At 42.3% G+C, this 21,117-nt stretch overlaps 1 protein-coding gene across 1 annotated transcript in view; it reads right to left on the bottom strand.

The window, feature by feature from the left end:
- Positions 1–195: 195 nt before the first annotated feature.
- Positions 196–21,117, bottom strand: part of ESYT3 (extended synaptotagmin 3) — a 34,236-nt gene continuing 13,314 nt past the window's right edge. Inside the window, exons 5-23 of the mRNA XM_030488282.1 lie at positions 19,893–19,959; positions 19,206–19,295; positions 18,094–18,149; positions 15,020–15,140; positions 13,829–14,002; positions 13,230–13,312; positions 12,740–12,788; positions 12,001–12,090; positions 11,098–11,160; positions 10,935–11,003; positions 9,357–9,422; positions 7,885–7,971; positions 6,971–7,120; positions 5,994–6,436; positions 4,723–4,812; positions 4,037–4,168; positions 2,550–2,655; positions 1,908–1,957; positions 196–1,035 (exon numbers count right to left, since the gene is read on the bottom strand). Of these exons, the coding sequence (XP_030344142.1) occupies positions 999–1,035; positions 1,908–1,957; positions 2,550–2,655; positions 4,037–4,168; positions 4,723–4,812; positions 5,994–6,436; positions 6,971–7,120; positions 7,885–7,971; positions 9,357–9,422; positions 10,935–11,003; positions 11,098–11,160; positions 12,001–12,090; positions 12,740–12,788; positions 13,230–13,312; positions 13,829–14,002; positions 15,020–15,140; positions 18,094–18,149; positions 19,206–19,295; positions 19,893–19,959 (2,023 nt within the window). The 3' untranslated portion in view covers positions 196–998. The remainder of the gene's footprint in view (positions 1,036–1,907; positions 1,958–2,549; positions 2,656–4,036; positions 4,169–4,722; positions 4,813–5,993; positions 6,437–6,970; positions 7,121–7,884; positions 7,972–9,356; positions 9,423–10,934; positions 11,004–11,097; positions 11,161–12,000; positions 12,091–12,739; positions 12,789–13,229; positions 13,313–13,828; positions 14,003–15,019; positions 15,141–18,093; positions 18,150–19,205; positions 19,296–19,892; positions 19,960–21,117) is intronic.

The raw sequence follows: 21,117 nt of genomic DNA, 5'->3' as shown, positions 1-21,117 counted from the left end.
ATCAGTTTGAGATGCGAGCAGATTTATACTTGCGTGAGTATTGTTGCTGGTTATGGACAGAGGCAGACTAGATTCATGTAATCTAGGCCAAAAGTATTTGAAGCTTCTTTCAGGTGATGGTTTATGGACTTCTGCCTAGCACGGAGAGAAAGCTATATATTTCAAAAGTCAGTTTTAGAAAGGCACAGATCAAGATCCTTATGCAAGACAGAAGTTTATTGTACAGAAACAATACACCAAGCTTCCAAAAATATTTTGGGTATATTTTGCTCTGCTATTAATAAAGCTTACTTTACAAAACTGTGCTGTTCCTCAGGCAGAACGCTTTACTATCAAGGTTTACAAGATTTTGAAATGTACTGCAACAAAGAACAAAACACGTTAAGGCGTCACGAACTAAGACATATTAATGACATCTTGGTGAACTGATCTCCCTCCTCTTGGAAGCTCACATACATACCTGCAGCCACAATCTGCCAAGATACTTTTGAACAGTGGAATATCAATTTCTTGGTTTCTCAAAAACCAATTGCCGTTAGAGCCTTAAACAGTTTCTTTCAACGGGTTCTGCAGCCCTCAGATGAAGAATGCTGTTTAAAATTTATTCTTTGAGAAGTACGAGGCTTTCATGTTAAAACAACATGCATAGGATCCTGGGGAAATGAGGCTGCCAGGCAAAAGTAACGACACTGAGCTGACAGTCTGAAGGATCTCCAGGCACAACACTTCCTTAAGAGTATCCATACTTGAGGGTTCTCTGCAGAAGAGGTGCCAGAAACAGCAAAAATAAAGAACTCTTTATTGAGGGGCAATTTATTCCTGATGTGAGGTGGTTTTGTTTGTTTGGGGTTTTTTTCCAAGTAGGATCCTTAAATTTACATGTCCTGAGCTGGAGACTGCTTCAGATTTGCAGTGACTGTTCAAAACACATTAATTACAGGAGATATGTACATTCTTACAAAGTTGAAAAATTAGTAACTTATGTACATGAGAAGAAATCAAGTTTTCTTGCGTCTGCTCCTTGTCAGCTCATACCTGCAAGACAGACACAAGTAACTATAGTTGTTCCCGACTTTCTTTAAAGTTTTAACTGGCACGATAGAGAGAACTTGGGCTGCTTTATGGCCTGTGCTCCACAGGCGCCATGGCAAAGGAGCTGCGGGGATGGCCTCAAACTCCAGCCTTCACTAGGAACTTGGGATGCGTCATTTCCTCCTGCTCTGTAATTGCCATGTCCCTCTGTGAGGCACACAGGCAAGCGGGGCCAGGGGAAGTCGGTTTTCCCACCCTGCCTGCGTGGAGGGCAGGCTTCTGGACTACCCATGCTGCATTCCTTGGGCTCCATTGAAAGAGAAAGAAGGAAGAACTACTGCTATTAACTACAGACGTAGAAGGGGAAAAAAACCAAACCCTGGTTCTCAATCTTTGCCTCATTCCAGTGCTTAACTCTGAACCACAATGAACACACAAGCAAAACTGCAAGTAGCTTATTATAATAGTTTATGTAAATGCTTTGTAATTAAAGTTTTATCATATATATATATTGCTGATCAGACTATTAATTTAGTTAAGATCTTTATCCAAGTTAAAATTTGTCACAAGGTTGCTTTAATAAACATAATTCTTTTACTTATGTGTCCCAGTGCCTTTCATGGTAACTTAAAATACGCTGAAGACTATAATTGACATATTAAAGTTGTTTCACAGGGCAGGTGTTGCATAAGAAACTGGATTACCAGACAACTTAGATAAAACTACCAGATTAGCTCCAAGTTAGGCCTGCATTTGTGGGTCATATGTTCTTGCTCACCAAACCACAGAGCCCCTTTACCAGCACCCCAACAAGAGGTGCACAAGCTCTAGCAAAGCAGGTGGCAGGGTCTGAAAGCATGGAGATGAAAACTTACCACTGCGCAAAGCCTTTTATCAAGTCCTCCTGCGACAAGTCAATCCGCACCTTTAAAAAGCACATTTTCTTTCTGTGTATATTATTCAGTGTACAAATTGATCAGCTGAGCTAGCACTCCTCCCATGTCAGACCCACTTTAATTTTAGGGCTGCAGCTCAGGCTCAGGGAGAAGGAGCTTCCTGAGCTCCCAGGTCTGGGCACTAGCCAGCCTCAGCACTGCCCCTGGCTTGCTTAGTAGCACATCTTGGAAATTTATGTGTCAGTGAAGAAGTGATTCCAGTTCACTTTTATTCACAGAAAGCTTAAAGCACCACTGGCAAATTCCGGGTTTTATCACCCATCTTTCTGAGCTTCGTGTTTGTGCTACTGGAGCCATTCCCCAAAGGGGCAGCAGCAGATCCCAGGAAATGTGTTTTTATTTAAGGAGCACCCTTTTGAAATGAAGCAGCACGCAAGTGTTGTGTGACAAGCTTCCACATGGATACAGCCTGACTTCAAATAAAAATCTGGCAGAAAATGTTGTTTCCAGATCACTAGTCCTACTACTAGGCTTAGTCGCTAGAACCATGTGTCAGGATCCCAGGAATCACTCAGAATGTTCAGATCTATTAAACCAGTAGCGCAGCTTTGTTAAACTTACTTTCCCCAACTCCTTCCTGTCCTGTGAAATGAATGGCCTGCTGTTCTTCACCGCAACGTCCAGCGTCCTTCTCTTGACATCTTCCAAAGATTCAAAAAATTCAAACCTAAAGTTTGGAAAGGAGAGACTTAATTAAAATCCTATAAACACTGGTGGCCAGAACTTTAACAGAAAAGGAAGGTACAGAAAAGGCAATTCTATAGTTAGATTTTATTTGCATTGCAAGAAACCTCTTCCAGGCCTCTCAAAAGACTATGACACTGTTGTTCAGACTGCTCACTGTGCCAGGGGGAAGGAGGAAAACATGCATCCATGATGAAATGCTATTTAACATCATTTTCCCCCTTCATGGAAGATCAGCATGTTTTCCGTGCAACCTGTATTACTCAGAGGAAATAGCTGAGCCAACCCCCCAAGTTTACAAAGTCGGCTTATACCACATGAAGAGAAGACAAAGGTTGAAATCTGTGGCAATTAAGTTCTTAATGGCTCCGACTCATGCCTCTGGCACACATCATCTGATGTCAAGTGAGTTTGTCCATGCTAAATCACTGAAGTTCTGCCCACCTGAATAGCTTTTCCTCGAGTCAGAGTTGTAAAACAGGTAATGTGTTTTGGAGCTAAGTATTGCTCCACCTATTATACTTAATTGAGGATGTACAGGACACGTCAATACCGAGGACGAGGAAAAAGTGATGCTATTCTAACAGCTGTGCTGGCACTGCATCAGTGGCGTTGCATGAGAATAGTAATCCACCACTCTAGTGCTTAAGATGAAGTATTTTAAAATCTTTTCTCCAGTTCTGACTTATACTGACATGTACAGGAAGGACCCAACATAGGAAAACCGAGCCACTCAGGATCACCCAATACTCACGTAAGTGTACCTTCCTCTAAATACGGGCTTAAAATGGCCTCTCAAAAGACCTCTAAGCATTACTGTGTTTGGTTTTATACAAAACACATTCCAGTTCAGTGGTGGAGCTGTGGGCATGACATTGTCAGCAAAGAGGTTGGAGCATTTCGCTCTGCTCCCACCAGGTCTTGATGAGAACATTCATCTGTCTGTCTGAAGAACGGTCCAGTCTCAAAAGGCTTTGTATTTCTGCCTTTGATTTTTGGAAAGCTGTCAAATAAGTGTCAGGCAAAAAAGTACAAACTGAGAAAGTGGCTCTGTGAGGTACCCAAACAGAGAGCTTGCCTCTGCAACAGGGAGTTAAACACGGGTAGGGGGATGCCTGCGTGCAAAGCAGCAAGCGCATGCTGCCCCTGCTAGGATCGGGGAAGGGGTGGGGACAGACACCACCACAGACAGACCAAGGCCAGCCCTAAGTACTTGCAATCACGGAGTGCTAGGGTTTTTCCTAAGACCTGCAAACGTTCACAAGACAATCCGTAGCAGCACCAGGCACAAACCCTACGTATGCCCTTTCATTACACAGAGATTTTAACTATTTCAGCAACAATCATAATAAACATTTTCTTACTTCTCATCGTATTGGGGGTTCAGAGTCTTTTTCTTAACGGAAGTCTTCTTCCTGCTTGTCCATCTTCTATCTGGAAGCAGGTATATACGAACATATGGATCTACTCCACGATTGGAAGAGGGTACTAAATTTCTGTTAAAAGAAATACAGTGCTGACAAGCAAGGCACATTCTCGCACTGTGTCTTCATACCTTCTCTGTCAGGATCAGACTAATCCTTCATGGGTTCATGGGCCAGAAACATTTATCTTGGGAATTGGAACATAAGCAAATAAAACTTTCAGCAAAATTTTCACTATTTGAGTGTGTGGTCACTTACTGGGGGTCCTAAATTAACATTAACAAACTCAGTCATAGGTATCCAATCCTCCTCATGATGCCTATCATGACATCCCAAGACATGCATCAGTTCTCAGTGCAGGTCAGAGGTAGTTTTGGGTGGATGAAAAGCAAGGTACCTCTGCTGCAGTGAGCACTACTCACTGGCCACTTGCACAGACCTGTTATGGGCATTGACCGGAGCTGGGCTTAGCAAGGCTGCACAGATTGAAGCCACCCAACGCTGAGGCATCTCAACTGGGCAGCTTATGCTGCACATGGTTCTGCTCCAGCTTTGCTGACCATCTGACAAGCTCAGAGCTCTTTCCCTTTTCCTTTACAGACACCACAAGCAATTGCCAGCGTTACCTGCAGCCATTCACCAGCACGACAAGACTCTGCCGTATTGAAGCGTACCGCACCGTGAGCTGAATTTCTCCCAGAGGCACTTCAGTCCCACTGTAAGACAATTGCACAATCAAAGCTTCTAAACACAGCTATTTAACTAACCACACACACAGGCCTAAGCAGCACAAAACAGGACACAATATTGGTGTTGCATTTTCAACTAAAACTGACTTTCAGGGCACTGTTCTTTCTGGCACCCTAAGGTTTGATGTCTAGAAAGCAGCTGGACCAGAGAGGTTCCAGAGAAACAACGCTCCTGTTGCTGCCAGCACTGCCTAGCCTGCCTTCTGCACAAGTACCCCATTTCAGTACCTGAGTACAAACAGCCAAAAAAGCACCTACTTGGCCTGCTGTAGATGGAGCAGCAAAGTACAGGTGAGCATGTTACACAGTTCCTTCAAGGATGTCAGTATTTGCAAAATGGGGCATTCTTTGTATTTCATTCTGCCTGTCATTAAAGCAGTTTTAAATCCAAAACCATTGCTTTAAAATGGTCTGAAAACGGTTTCTAAATGAGGCCCTGTTCAGAGCTAGAGAATTTGCTAGTCCAGAAGTGCTAGATTGAGCAGCTGGAGCTGGAGTTGATGTTCAGGTTTATAACTGCCCTGATGCTCTCTTTATTGAGGCGGACCTTCTTTGCTACTTCAGCTCATTAAGGATTCTACTAACTATTCTGCATCCGAGGAGAGACAGATCCAGCTCTCCATCCTCCTAGATGGAGCCAGCTACCTGCAGCCTCACACTTATCACAGTGGGAAGGACACACACACAAGAGCACCTAGCCACAAAAACTTTGCTCACAGCATTGTGAAAGTCTTAAAAGTTTTTGGATAAAACACAACATCCAAAACTTTAAGCAGCCAGATAATGCTTATCAAGATTTTATGTTTTTACAGAAATGGGATATTCAGACTTCCAATATCCTGTTGCTAAAATCATGAGCACTGTGGGACCCAGGATATTCTGTGTGAGAGGCTCTTAAACAATATAAACACAAGCAGCATCTCTTAGGAGGGCCAGAGAAGGAAACACTTTCACTTCACACCTGATCTGATAGTGACCTTATAATTTACTTTGCTGTTGACTGGAATACTTAGGTCAATACTTCATACGGTGATTTGAGACGCAAAACTCCAAATGATTTAGTAATCATGAATTCAACCATATGCAACAGCACACTATAAACCCTAAACCTTTCCAGACAAGAACAATTCAGCTGGAAGAACACCTACTTATGAAGTTCCAGATTGCTGCTACTTAATTCAAAGCAAGAAGAAGGCAGAGAACCCAGCGAAGCAACACTGGGTGCAAGCCTCAGTTCCTGTACGACTGGCAGTGTGGGTGCTACCGCTGCTCTGCTATGCAGTGCTGATGACAGGTGATGCTCTGGGTTTTGGCTGTGCTCTGCCTCATTAGGGCCAGCAACAGTTTCACTTGGTACCGGTGCTGCTGAACTGTCCTTTGTGTCCAGGTCTTCTCTGCTGTCCTTTTTCAGCAGAGGTTCAAGTGCTGCAGAGTCTTTGCTCACTGGAGGTACTTTTGAGACTTCTGGGTCTGCTGGGGAGACAAACTTTCGCTGGTTTCCACCTTTCTCAATGACATGCACGGGTCCTTGCTTTGAGGCACTGATACCAGCCTTGACTCTTTGTGGATCAGGTTCTTCAACATTCAAGGTCTAAAAATCCCAAGGGAGAGAAATGAGTGCTGCTCCCAAAGCACCAGGGTTAATGCTAATATTACCACCTAGGATGAAATTTCACTACAAAACTGTAACAGCATGAATCTGCCATTGGAAGTGAAAGAGGCCTATCGGATTAGCTGTGGTGATCTCTTCCCTTGTCCTACTGTGTATGTATTTAATGCTGTCTAAACACTAATGCAGAGCACAATGAGAAAACAGTTCCTAAGCATCCGTCTCCCTTACTGTTTAGCAGCTTAGATTTCACCAGCTTAGATTTTCTCAGTCCAACTCTTTATTGTCATGAGAAGGTTTTCAGCAATGGCACTGCACCACATTTTAGGAAGCCTCAGGGGTATATCTCAGCTCCACCATGAACTCTTAATGGCACTTGAAGTCCTTGTCACACTTTTGTTTTCCACTCATCTGTGAAGCAAAGCTGCATTTCTCCACAGCCCCGTCTCTTTTGCTTGGTTAGAACTGGGTGCTTCTGTTGGGGAAGCCAAGTGAACATGACAAAGAACAACTCACCCGCAACACAAGTTTCATCTTAATGAAGCTGTCTGAACTGGAATGGTCCAGCTGAAATCTTTGATCCAGAGTCATGTTTGGGTCCTTAAGTAAGTGTGAGAGACATACCACTGAAGTTCCCAGGGCACTGTCCCGATCCTTGTCTTTTATCTGGGGGAGAAGGGGGGGAAGTTATTAAATGGCAAGCTGGAAAGCTACCACTGGGAATAGCAAAGCAAGAAGGTATTTCAGACAGAAACCAAAATTAATTTATTTACTCCAGGACATACTATCAAATATGGTTACTTCCAAATGGGTGATGCCAGTATTTCAGGAACGTAACAAATTAGTATGTTTGAGAAAAAATCCCATCTCGAACTATGCAGAGAAGGAACTGCCTTAGCAGGGCCTGGCATTTACTTGACTTTCCTTACTTAGGAGAAAATGTCCCACGCACCTTGGATGACAACTGGTCTTTACAAGCTTTTTAGGTAACAGTTTGTTTGGCCTATTATCCTCAGTACACCTTCCAAGTTGAAATCCATTTCTGCAGCCAGGTGAACAGTCAGATAACTGGCTGTGACTGCAATGTATGCTGGTGAGACACAGGATTTCTTAATGAGACAAAATACCAAGGTGGAGAGATTGAACTCTGCTTGAGAATTATGAAGGCTGCAATTTCTGACAGCAAAATATTAATGGAATTACTGCACACAGATCTGTATAAAACCTCGTTTGCACATGATCCTAGAACAAAGGTAGATACCAGCACCACCTAACAGAGAATTGCCCGGGCAACAACAGATGGTTCTTCCACCTTTTAAGTAGGAGTACAAGCACACAGAAACAACTAGCACTGAGATCACATCCACCACAAAAGAGGTTTCTTCCTAAGGTTATGCACTTGGTCTTCAAAGGAAAGGCTTTTCTCTCACCTCAACATGGAGTGACTGGGAATGAGCGCTATGGACAAAGAAGGTGAACGCCTGGCCCCACGTTGGATCTTTGCTAAAATTGCAGGTCTGCAACAAGAAGATTGTGGCACATATGTCAGCTTATTTTATAACCAGCAAAGAATACCATGACACTGATCACCAGAGGTGACCCTCTTGTTTTATTCAGTGATGCTACACCCTGGCTGTATTGAGACAGTGAAATTTCCAGGTCAGAAGCATGCAGAAGCAAAGTCTCTGGCAAAATCAGAACAAGTTCTGTGGGGCGTGGAAATGCAGACAAACAAGTCTGGTGAGCTGCAGCTGGCCCCAACCAGCGCAGCCTGGACCAGCAGCCTACCTCACCTGCAGCAAGGCACTGCTCCTTCCCTCCCACCCTTCCACCAAGAGAATGCCAGGGCACTGCTTCCAGCCTGCAGGCACCCACAGCCAGCTCCCAAAGCTGCAGCGAGCTGGCAGGGAAGGGTAGGAAAGCTAGAGGGATGGTTTGGTGGGCGTAGAGCTTGTGGGAAGAGTGTACAGCTTCAGAGCTATCCACTTCAAGGATGAAAGAGCATGGAAAGCACCCACGGGGGCTGTGGCTGCTCCATAAACCAGCTGCTTCCGCCAGGCCATGAGTGCTGGCAGCAAGGGAAAAGGAGCAGGGGAAAGCTGGAAGTCTGACCTAGCTTGGGAGAGGCAGATGCTGTGGTGGGGAAACAGGGAAAGCCAAAAAAGGTAAAAAACCAAGCAGAACGTAATTTCTGGATGTAGCAGGTGAAAGAAACAAAGGAAAATAGGTGCCAGTCCCTTATGCTTGTGTAGATAATAGGATTCATTCCCATTTGTTGGGTTTCCAAATGAACAACGGGCTGCCCTCATCCAAATCCAGTTGTGGGGCAATAAGCACAGCAGCTATGGGGAGGGCAGAACTCAGCTTTGCTCATGCTCTTCAGGCAAAAGTAAGTATTAAATAATGAAAAATTAACTGAAAGTGAAGTGAAGGAGATCTAGATACACCTTGCCCAGGTTAAAATAAATACATAAATAATAAAAAATAAATCAGTAGAGCTGTGAAACACAGGAGCCAGGAGACTGATGAGGGAACAAATGCCTCTGATGAAAATGGCACCCTGCCCTAAGAAAGTATGAGCCAGATTGGAGACCTGTCATTTTTAACTCTTCAACCCTCAAAGAACTAGAGTATCTCGACCAACAGGACCTCGTGACCATGAACACAAAACCACACATCTGTGCAGCAGTTGGTCAGGCACCCACTAATCAAGTACAACCCAGTGACACGATGCTTCCACGTGCTGAATCTGACCCCCACTTCCCAGCCTCTGCAGCTGCCACCATAACTACAGCTCTTCACATCAGCTTCACTGGTCCTACCCTTCCTAGGGGTTACTTGGTGATAGTCACCCATGAAATAGAACGTATTTAAGGAAAGCAGAAGAGTCAAACAGCCTCACCTTGCTCTTCTGAGTCTTGTTTCCTACTGTGAGCAGGACGAAGGAGGAAGGTTCTCGTTCCATCTTCTGCCATTTAATACCAGGGAAAAAAAAAAGGAAAGCAGAAGCAGCCAAAAAAAAAAAAAAAAAAAAAAAAAGATACATTTATATTTTACAGGAAGCAATATCTTTTATTTAAACCACTATTTTTAGTGAGATAAGTTGCTGGAAAGCTGACACTAGTTTTCAGATGTGAGACATCTAAAGAGTGCAGTACACAGGAAAGACTCCAGCCAAAACACAGCACAGTCTTACCCTCCACCATCTAGAGTACACATTTAAGCCACAGTTTTATGTATTTAGGTTTCAATAGGTGAGCAGTTAAAAATTTGTCAGAGGCTGGAAGGAAACAGAGAAGAGAGTTGAAGGCTCGGTAGAAATCTTCATCATTTCTGCGTGAAGCAGGACTATCAGGATTGGTTTCCAAGGCTCAGGACTTGCTGTGAAGCAATTAGAAGCAAGTCTTTGGCATCAAGTAACAATTCCTTCCAGAAGCAATAATACTGAACCTCTTGTACTGTCCTTCTTTGCACTAATGCTATAGAAGTTAAGGCTGAGGATCTGGTCTTGGCCCAACACTGTATACAAAGTATATACAAAATATACTTCACTGTATATTTTGGATACGGTGAAGTCCAAAATTAAGGATTATCAAATGTGATGTGTATGACAGTGCTGGTAACCTATCTAAATTGTAAAGACTGCATTTAAGAGGAGAGCTACTCAGAGAGAAAGACTCCCTATACCCACCATTTACATCACAGTAGCAAAATGCAGTATTTGGGGAAAAGGTAAACAAAAGCAAAGAGACAGAAAGCATGAGTGACAGTGTGGCTCTGAATCCCTCTAAAAATGAGGGGAAGGATGTCTCCAATGGAAGGAAGGTTACCACAAACAAGCATATTCCTCCCATCCCAATGTGGAAGGTCAAGCTAGAACAGCTCACTGTGGAAAGAAGCCTTGTAGCAGCCAAAAAGGGTAACAGAACCATAGAATAGTTAGCGCTGGAAATGACCTTAAGATCATCTAATTCCAATGGGCAGGGACACCTCACCCTAGACCATGTCACCCAAGGCTCTGTCCAACCTGGCCTTGAACACTGCCAGGGATGGAGCATTTACCACTTCTTTTGGCAACACATTCCAGTGCCTTACCACCCTCACAGTAAAGAACTTCTTCCATTTATCCAACCTGAACTTCCCCTGTTGAAGTTTGAACCCATTACCCCTTGTCCTGTCACTACATGTCGCTGATGAAGAGACATGACTTGGTCTGATGTCTGGAGGCTCTCTATCCAAAGAATAAAATAAAAATAAAGACAGCCCCACACACAATCAGATATTTCTGATTCCCCCTCGGACCTCCCAGACTTTCACTGGGGTGGGGGTGGGCTTTCAATCACTATTTTGAACTTTCAGTCAGTTTGATTCTGATGGTGGTGAGATTATTTCTTCTTAACCACAGCTAGTTTCAGCTGCTACGATACCGCATAATCCAGAATGTTGTTTTGCAAGCATGGGAGAAGAATATAAATTTTACCTTGAGGTACTTGTTATTTTTGATCTTCTTTGCTCCACATTCACCATTCGAATACTCAAAGTGGTTTTTCTAAATTAGTAAAAGAGTATTTAAAAGTAATTAAATTTGTGGGCTTTGATAAAAGGTTAGGAGTGAAGGCTACCTGCATGTGATTTGTACTTACTGGAAGGTTGAAGGCACCATCCAAGTAGACTATCAGAATAGCTGTAGACAGACCCTTCTTATCCTGTGAAGGCCAGGAAAGATAAAACAAAACAAAACACGAGGTAGGCATGACCACCCATCAAGGACAATGTAAAGCACAACACAAATTCAAAACACAGTTTCTGAAAGCTAAGCAGCTCTTCACTTTTCTCCTAAAACTTGCAGTTTAGAGGAGCACAAGCCAAAACAGTATGACAGTTTTAAGCAGACCAGTAAGAAGAGGTGTAAGTCTTTTCAATTCACTGGCCTTAATACTTCTCAATCTTTCTAATGCAGAACTGGTTGGATTCCTCAGAGCAGCAAGACACCTAAAAATATGCTCAGCCACATACATCCACATCAGTGTCAGCAGAACAAAGCCTGGAAACAAATTTTATTCACTTCAGTGGAACTCCAAAGCTTTTGCTTGATTCCGAAGCAAGCAAATTCTTTTTTTATCCAAGCAATTCTGCTGGACAAGCAAGACATCACTGGGAAGCATGGCCCTGTCAAGCAGCAGTGCTGGGTTATTTGTCTATGAGTGGTACAGGTTATAGACAGGGGTCCTACACAGATCCTAGGTGATGAGAGAAGGGAAAAGTTATCAAAGAAGGGACGTTTGCAGTGAGTCAGTTCAAGCTTTGTCAATTCAAGTAAAAAGACCTGCCAGATTTGAGTTACTCCTGAATTACCAAGCGACCTGGGGCAAGCAAATGCCCTTCCTCTTCAGGAGGGACAGGGAGGTGAAATCACATCAAAACTTTTTCAGTCAAAAATAAGCTCTCTTGAGTTTGCCTGGTGTCCCTAATTTTAAGCACTCCTTTGTTGATCACTGGATGGACAGAGATCAGAGTACCGGAATCCTTTAAGAAAATATACTCACCTCATGTAGCTTTTCTTGGTCATTTACTAGTGAAAGCCACTCCAGTTTTAAATGCAAGTGTCCGCTTGTTGTCTTGCTTAAGGGAAACCACTAAATGTAAACAACAAAGAGTAGCTTGAGAACTGTGAGGCAGAATAAATTTTACATAAATCTTGCATTCTGAGACTCACATACAATAGACAGTATGAATTTTATTTTGAGCACCTTAGCTTGCATTTTTGATGCTTAGATTGTAGCATGTCCATCTACTCAGAAACACAAGCCAGAACAAAAACAAGATACCATGTACATGCAAAGCATATGGATATTTCCAACCAGCAGCAGCACAAGACAGGCACGCTGTCACTGTTCTCATAGTGCTGGGTTGCAGAATGAACCACAAGAAGACTGAATCATTTCTTCCCCCAGCAATCAGACTGCTTCACCAAACTTCAACTTGTAGCCTTGTACAAAACATTTGATACATACAGCACACGAGATACCAACATAAGATACCCCACTGCTGGCTCAGCATGACCTCAGGGCTACCTGAGGTTGCCAGCTTCATTGTGAAAATTATTGTAATGGCTACTTGAAGTTTTCTGAGTGAAGGTATTTTCTCTTTGTGAAAATACCACAGTGCAAGTGTGCAAGGAATCTTTCAGCATACAGAAACAATGTAGTAGCAGAGGGAGAGCACAAATGAGTACATGTAAGCACATACTGCCAACCACATATAGAAATGAGCTGTGATCTTTACCTCATCAACAGTTCTGTCATTCATTACATCCACTAGGCTTATAAGCAAGCTGAAAGACGAAAAGCAAACATTTCAGTGTATATTTAGGCATACAACATATTGCTGTTGGGGGGAGAAGAAACCGCTACCAAAAAAGCCCACACTCAGATCTGTTCCAAACAACACCTTCTCTGCATTACCTGCGTGCATGTGCGCTGGAATGCACTTACACTTCTGAAGTCTTCCCCTTGAAACACTTCCAAAACTAAAGTAAGTTGGAAGTAAATCTCAAATTGTGTAACTATCACTTCTAATGGCTTCCTAGGATTCCCTGAAAGAGTCTTGGACCATTCTCTACCTTGTTCAAAGTTAGCTGCACTAAGAACTAATAACTTGGTATCAATATCCGGACAAAGGGAATAGGTTCCTTCAATATTAAATTTCCAGTATGTAATCTGGGTGTCTTGTTGCAGAGGTTACTGGACCCCAAGCAAGGGTCACATTAATTTACCTGCCCATAAAGTCATCTTTATCCGGATCTTCATCATACAAGTCCACTTCTAAGTCCTGACCAGGCAATTCATGAACAACGAACTGGAAGAGAAAGAGGTATTGATTAAAATTAAAACCCATTCACATAGGTTTATATGTGTGACATGAACACTTCACAGCTGTATAACATATTAAGGACATTCCCTGCTATTTCATGGTTAATTGTGTAAGAAATGCAATTGATTATAGGTGCAAATATTTCAAAACGGGTTTGTTTGGTTTTGAACTGCAAGCTAAACCTCTCAAACTAGTATTCCTAATAAGCAGAGAAGAATCAATACTAGAGCAGATTACAGCTGCACAGACTGCTGTACTGATTGATATTTAAAGCAGTGCTTTGCACCTCCTCCAAAAACCCACATATGTAAATCAGATCAACCTGAATGACATTTCAAGTTTGCAATGTAAATATGAATTCGTTTAAGGGAAAGAAGTGCCTCAATCAAGTAACAAGGAAGTCCACCTGCTCCAGTGCAGTCAGCTAAGAGAAGGTCCTCCAAGCACAGGGATGTAAACGGCTGTGCATCCTACAGATGGAAAGATCAAAAGATTCAGTACCTCAAATGTTTCATTCCAAACGGGATTAAGATCTCGGGAAACTGTCTTGCTTCGATACTGCACCGTGCCAACGCGAAGAAGAGCATATGGGTCCGACTTCCCCCTGATTGCACCAAGGAAACTGTCTTTCTGGACAAGGTTTTCAGCTTCTAGCAGATGAACCCTTACTACTCCCTGAATAAAATAAGATACAAAATTGTTCGGATAATTATAATATACTACTTCCTAAAAATAGTTATTTCAGGCAGCAAGGTAGTCACTATGACAGTTTTGTAAAGACGTGTATTTTGGTGCAGTATATTTCTAATGAAAGTTGTATTAAAACAATTTTTGCACCATTTACCTATAGGAATAAAAAACAAAACAAAATAATAAACACCTTAAACAGATACACAAACCAATCTACATAACTGGGTAGAAGATATTCTTCAATTTATTTTTAAATCAGAAGCATACATATGCACACAGAATTACAAGTAAAAATCAAAAAGTAAAGTAAATAAAAAGTAAAGATCAGTTCCTACTAACTGGAGGAGGAACTAAGCACCCATTGGCGGGTTCTTATTTTATTGTGGAGTGGCCATTCACCTTCAACTTGGTGATGCAAGTTTGCAATAGCAAGCATTGCTTTGTTATTCATTTATATGTACCCTCATTAATGAGTGTATTAGGTATTTGACGGACGAAGGAAACTGAAGATCTGGGTATGTCAAGCATTTAGATTTGTTGTTGGGTTTGTCCCCTGATTATTTTTCCTGTAACAAAGAGAAGTCACCCTCTGAGCTCTCTATATACACACCTTCACAGTGTTAGTAAAAAAAATAAGTAGTCCGACACTCACTGCTCATGTATTTACCTTCTCTAACTGAAGATCTGTGGTACTCTCAAAGGTGACTAAAGGCTTAAATTGGTCAACGACTCAGTGTCTAAACAAACTTCTTATGCCATATAGAGAGAGTAGGACCCTTCCAGCCCTACCTCTTCCCCAAATTACAAACTACCCAACATCTGCTTTTACATTTCTGAAATGTTGGCTACAGAAAACCTACAATCCAGGTGGAAACAACAGATACAGGAACCTAAGATGCTAATGTGTATGCCTCTACATTGTAGTAAACACAAATTCAGGCAGATTAACACCTCTGCTGAAAAAAAAAAGAAAAAAAAATCCCCAAACCGAAACCAACTCACATGTGGGATAGGGAACCTCAAGTGGGCAATGTTCATGTCCTTTTTCAGAGGCACTGTGATCCTGTTTGGTAGAACCAGCCGCGAAGCAATGAAGTCTTGAATTAGTGAGTCTGACATTACACTGCAGGTGGGGGAAAAGAAATGCAACCTAAATCTCTGCAATCAATCAGAATTTCAGTTAGAAGGAAAGAATGAGGCACAGTGAAATAAACAGGCACTGCAAAATTAATTATACTGCCTGCCTTCATAGAACCATAGAATGGTTAGGGTTGGAAGGGACCTTAAGGATCATCTAGTTCCAACCCCCCTGCCACAAGCAGGGACACCTTCCACTAGACCAGGTTGCTTAAAGCCCCTTGGCCTTGAACACTCCCAGGGATGAGGCAGCCACCTTTCCCCAAAGAGTTATCAAGCACTGGAGCAGGCTGTCCAGGGAAGTGGTTGAGTCACCATCCCTGGAGGTATTTAAAAGATGTGTAGATGTGGCGCTCAGGGATATGATTTAGTGGTGGACTTGGCAGTCTTGGGTTTATGGTTGGACTAGGTGCTCTTAGCGTCTTTTCCAACCTAAATGATTCCATGAGTGCCTACATACAATTGCGCACAGGCAGAAGAAACTCATGCTTGCGACATCTGGCTTAGAATAAGAGGAAATGGAGAGGACAGTTCAACACCAAAACTAACCACCAAGGGTGTACATGGATCACTGCAGAAGATTAGGCTATCTCCTGTCAGTAATCTGTATCCAGTTGAGCTGCTGCAAAGAAAAATATGAGCATGGGGCAGTCTCTCAAGATCTCTTTCAATCTATTCCCTATCATTCTGCAAATAATCGCCTTTGCCTTGTGGCACACATGGTGCAAGTGCCCACTTGATGCAGAGATGTTCCAGTCTAGGGTTACTAGGGCTGGAGGGGAATTTGGCTCTAGCAGGTTGTAAATGATGAATGGAAGCTTAGGCCATATGATGAGGTGGTCACACTCCCAAACAAGTCATACAAACTCATGTGCCTTCTGTGTTTCCTTGGGAATACCAACACCAGAGACAGACAAGGCGAGGAGCGAATCAGTAAGCTTCATCATTCCACAGGGGGCTCCAAGACCTTACTGTAAAACGGAAGAAGCCAGCCACATTCAAACCAAAATAGCTTGGCTTTTTTTTTTTTTTTTCTTTTGATAGAAGACCAAGCAAAAGATGGGATTCTGTATGTTGGTATATTTTGTACTAAGAAGGAAAATCTTGTTTGAAGTATCTGGACCTTTGGCACACTGGCTGAAACAAGGGTGCTGTCTTCGAGTTTAGAGATCTTTCTAGTCTTACTAAAACTTAGACATTTTTAGCTTTTCAGTTTAAAAATTTTCTTTACCATTGCTCTATTTGTATGGCAGGCACAACTAATTTGACCTAATTCTCCATGAGCAAGAAGTATATGGCTATCACAGATGTCTGCTGCTTAGTGATTAGTGAGAGGATCTCAATATGCTACTGCAACTCGGCATAAGCAGAAGACAACATTAAGAGGAAAACCCAAGAGCATTAAACATCTGAAAGACTTTCATCCTCTCAATAAATCTAGTCCTTACAAGGCAGCTTCTCAGGGTAAGACTGCAACAAAATTGTCACAGCTCATAAATGAGGCTAGTTTCACACAGAAGGAAAGCCCTCTCCTACTCCAAATATGAAACCAGGAGCCTGAAAGGCCTTGGTCAGGCTGCTGGCTTTCCTGTCAAAAAAGAAAAACCAAAACGCCCACAAGAATGTCACAGAGCTGTCCCTTCTCTCAAGTCTCAGGGTACACACAATTAAACACAGCTTATACACGAGGACAGACTGCATCCAGTTTCTTTACTCTTAAATAAGTGCAATTCATTTGAAAGGGAGAGCTCTTGTTCAACCTGTACTTCAACCTATTCGTGGTCAGGCATGTTTTGCTCCTGGCTTTCATGTGCAGTGCTCATGATCAAGAAAAGTCTTCTGTGTTCAAATCCCTGTGAGAGAACCAGGGGCTGAAAATTTAGGACACCAAATTTGCACTTAATTATATGAGAGGCTGTAGGTTGGAACACCTACATACCTTCTCCCTGCAACGATTAAAGAAAACATGTTAGAAAAGACAGATTAATTTCTCTGATAAAAAGTAGAGCTCCCAAGGCACACTTCAGGCCAAAAGGCCACTCTGGCCTCAAACTAAGAGAAAAAGAAAGCTTCCTCTTACTCAACATCAAAGGTCTTCAGAGACCCTTTAATGCTTAAACTGGCACCTGAAGTAGCCAGCCACTTCCTATGAGTCTGCAAACCATGAGCTGCAGAGGAAGAGAGGGGACAGGAAGTGTTTGCAATTGAATATAAAGGGAGAAAGGCAATGGCTGAGTAACCAAATATATTTTGTTCTTCTGTAACAGAATTTTCTGCTTACGCTAAGGAACAAGGACAAAGTGAATCTCCAACCTGGAGGAACAGTTTGAAGCTTACAGTACTGAAAACCGTTAAGATTTTCATCCTTGCTCTGCAAGTTTTGTGTACAAGATCAACCCAAGAGGCACTGAGGAAGAACTGCTGCATTTTCTGAAGAACCTAAAGGGTGAGCAGATTACACAGAAAGAGAAGAACATTTCTTCTTATAAATCTGGTGCAGTTCTCTTTATCATGGATTGTATAGCAGTGTACCAAAGGGACTGCAACTCTATGATGCCTTGGCCTTCTTTTACTTTAAGGCAAACAAACATAAGCTCAGACTGCGAGTCCCCTAGACCTACTTCATCTACCTCTGCAAGTAACTGGCATGTGGGAAACGTAAGGGCTTGTTTTTCAGTTTACAGAACATTGTTGTTTTGAGGATTTACTATTTCCATCCTAAATGAAATGAAGTGATTGAAGCAATTTTGACAGATTGTAAAAAGCACACTTCTCAGGTTTTGCAAAATCCACAGCCAGATACAATGGGATGAGTATCAGCACAACATCTTTTATACAATGCTCTTGAGAATAGCTTTGATGATTACTGAAGAACGCTGCCATCTCAACTTCCAAAGGTGTTTTAAGGAAGAATAAAATGAAGCAAAGTGAACACTCACTTAATCCCTGGAACATCCAGGAGGTTGCTCATGCCTGCCCAGTTGATTTCCAAGTGCTACAACAAGATGAGGGAGAAAAATTATACAGGACTATTAAAATTGATTTCAGAAAATATGTAGAATTTAAAGGGGAAGCAAATGTGTTTAAAACAAAGCCAGCTGTTTAAAGAAAGCAAAACCTGTACCCAGTAAGTGACTGCACCTGTACATTGAAACCAACAGCTGGTATCTATTCCCTTATTTATTTTACCTGCCATACCTGAAATAAGGGTATCACTGGGACTTATCCTGCAAGCACAAGGAAATAGAGCATTCAACCCCTAGCAATGGCCACTGGCAGATGCCCTGGGGTTATGCATAGTAAATCTGACAGCTCTACCTAGACTTTGAAGTCGTTTCCCCATCCTTTCACTTGGGGGTTGGCATATACCCTGAGGCAGGGGGATTTACAAACACCGCCTGACTTCAGGAGTCTATTTCTATTCATACAATAAACAAGAAGGTTTTTTCATGTGCTAAGATAATACTAGTACATCTAAACACAAAAACACCTCATCTAAGATCAAAAATGTATGACTTCCATGAACTCAAGCAGACCATAACCCACAAGCAAGCAAAGCTGTGTGTCATAACTAGTTTTTACAAGACTTAAAGGTTTCTCATATTTTATTAAACCACAATTAAACTACAAGGCAAGTGACCTTAAATAGGCAAATTTTCAAAGCACAACCATGACTGAATGGTCTCCCAAGATGACTGTATTTAAAATCTGTGAATGGGACGAATTAAAATCCACCTGCCAGGAACCTAGCAGCAGAGGCCTAGGAAATGGCTCCTCTGCTGTCACCATCAGAAAGTCCTCTCATTCTTAGAGTGAAGCAAGTAACTTCTTAGGCACTACTACAAAACAACAGGGCAAAATCATTCCTGTCCTCTTGGAGTTCAAGAGGAGCATTGAACAATCAGGAATTTGCTATTCAAATGCCTGCAACAGTTGCGCAGTTTGGGTTACCAGTGATTGACAGCTTGTGTCACTCACAGAAGACCTATCCATGCATCGAGACAGACCAAGAAGCAGGAAGGCTGCAGAGTGCAGTTCACTACAGACTCACCGGTTTCTGCATAAAAAACAAGGTCACTGCTCCAATGAAAGGTGCATCGTTTAGAAGAGGCTCCAGTATCACCCGCAATGTCCCATACAACTGCAAATAGAACAGAGCGAGGAAAACAGAGTCTGAAGGTACTTTCAGGGTGCAGTTTCAAAACCGTGAGCTTTTGTGATAGAGATAATTTTTAAAATCCTACTTGGAGTAATTTTATTTAGAATTCAATAACAACAATAACCTCCTCCCCCCCAAAACCATTGCTATTGATATCAGGTGATGCTTTCTAAGTTTGTGGAGTTTCTCTGCAATCCTGACTGCCATATAATGCAGCAATCTGCCTATTAGCTTTCAACGTTGTAAGAACCAGTTTAGGAACACTGTGGCAGAATTGTCTGTTCTGAAGTTCTCTACCAACATGCAGCTCCTCTGAGTGCCAGTGGCAGAAGCTATCTTACATGAGTTCGATGATCTAGCACCAACCCTGTTCAAAAGTCACACTAAGAAGCTTACAAGTGGTATTTAGGTGCCTTTCATGGAAGGCATCATTTCCCCAGCCAAAACAAAAGGAGACAAACCCAATCACTGCAAGACTGCTAATTGGTGGTTTCCCAGTTAAGTGTCATGACCCCTCCCATTGGTACATGCTAACTCCTGCACCACACAGCCTTGAGCAGACATTAGCACTGCACGCACCTGTACACCTTTCACTCCAAGATTAAATTTCGATATGTCCATGTGAATCTCACAGTCCCCTACATAACTGAAAGAAAATTCTCACATTATTCCACAGTTTGCAATAGTCCAATGAGAAATTTTAGGCTATACAGAGTATAAATTAAATTAGGTTAATGACTGACAACATGACCCCACAGGCAGAGATGGATTTTCAAGCAACTTAAAAGGGAAAGTTGAGCAGATTGAACAAGGGTCAGATCTTCACAAGAGAAACCCTGCAGTCAGCTGGGATACTGATCTACCTGCAAAATATCAAATCAACATCTGTATTTCAAGGTTACTTTTCCATTCTTAACACTGGCTGTTAGCTGAGGCAAGCTTGCTCTAAGGAGGGGATCAACAGGCTCATTCAAAACTCAAACTGACAGCAATTGTCCTCTTGTTCCCTTCTCCAAAGGCCTGATCCCACCCCACCCCCTGGTGATCCAGCTCCCAAGCTAATGCAGAGCCATCCTGCCATTACATACGGGGTCCTCACCCTGACCACAACCGAAAAGCCTACTTGAAGGACAAATTCTTCACTAAAAATAACCTGCTTTCCTTCAGGCTGAATTAAAAGACAATGATTTGGATCAGATTTTGGTCAGTTGCCATGGAAAACATCAGGCTTTAAATAAAACGAATGCCGAGTGTAGTACTTTTGCAATTTAGAAACCACCCCCTGACTTTAATAAAAGTACAAACATCACCTTATGCAGAAACCAATAGCCACTCCCCAGGAATAAGAACCTGGCAGATCTGTTGATGCCTCTGGCATAAAACAGTTGAAGGGAGCTACCAAGTTCCTTTTCAGTCCACTGAGAAATGGCTCTTTCTGGATGCAGACACACAAACACCCTGAAGGTAAAGCAGGGTGTAAAGGTACTGCAGCACAGTGAATGTGCTGTGCTTGCCACCTGCGTGCATAATTTCACCCCATAATCAAAGGACAAGATTTACCTCTGACCACATGTATATGGGCAAACAGTGCTGCAGTTGCCAAGAATTCACACTGTAATTTGCAGACAGACATATTCCCTCTCACCCAAAAAATTGTCGAGAATGTGTAACCCGGTGAATTTGTCTCCATTTTTGCAAGCAAAGTTCTCAAATATTTGTTTACAACAGTCACTTAATTGAATTTTAAAAGCTCATAACACACAAATTAAAGCCTTTAATGTTAGAACATTCTCATTTCTTAAAT

The sequence above is a fragment of the Strigops habroptila genome, chromosome 5 (assembly GCF_004027225.2).
Source record: "Strigops habroptila isolate Jane chromosome 5, bStrHab1.2.pri, whole genome shotgun sequence".
Classification (NCBI taxonomy): domain Eukaryota; kingdom Metazoa; phylum Chordata; class Aves; order Psittaciformes; family Psittacidae; genus Strigops; species Strigops habroptila.
This window is presented reverse-complemented; position numbering and strand designations above follow the sequence as displayed.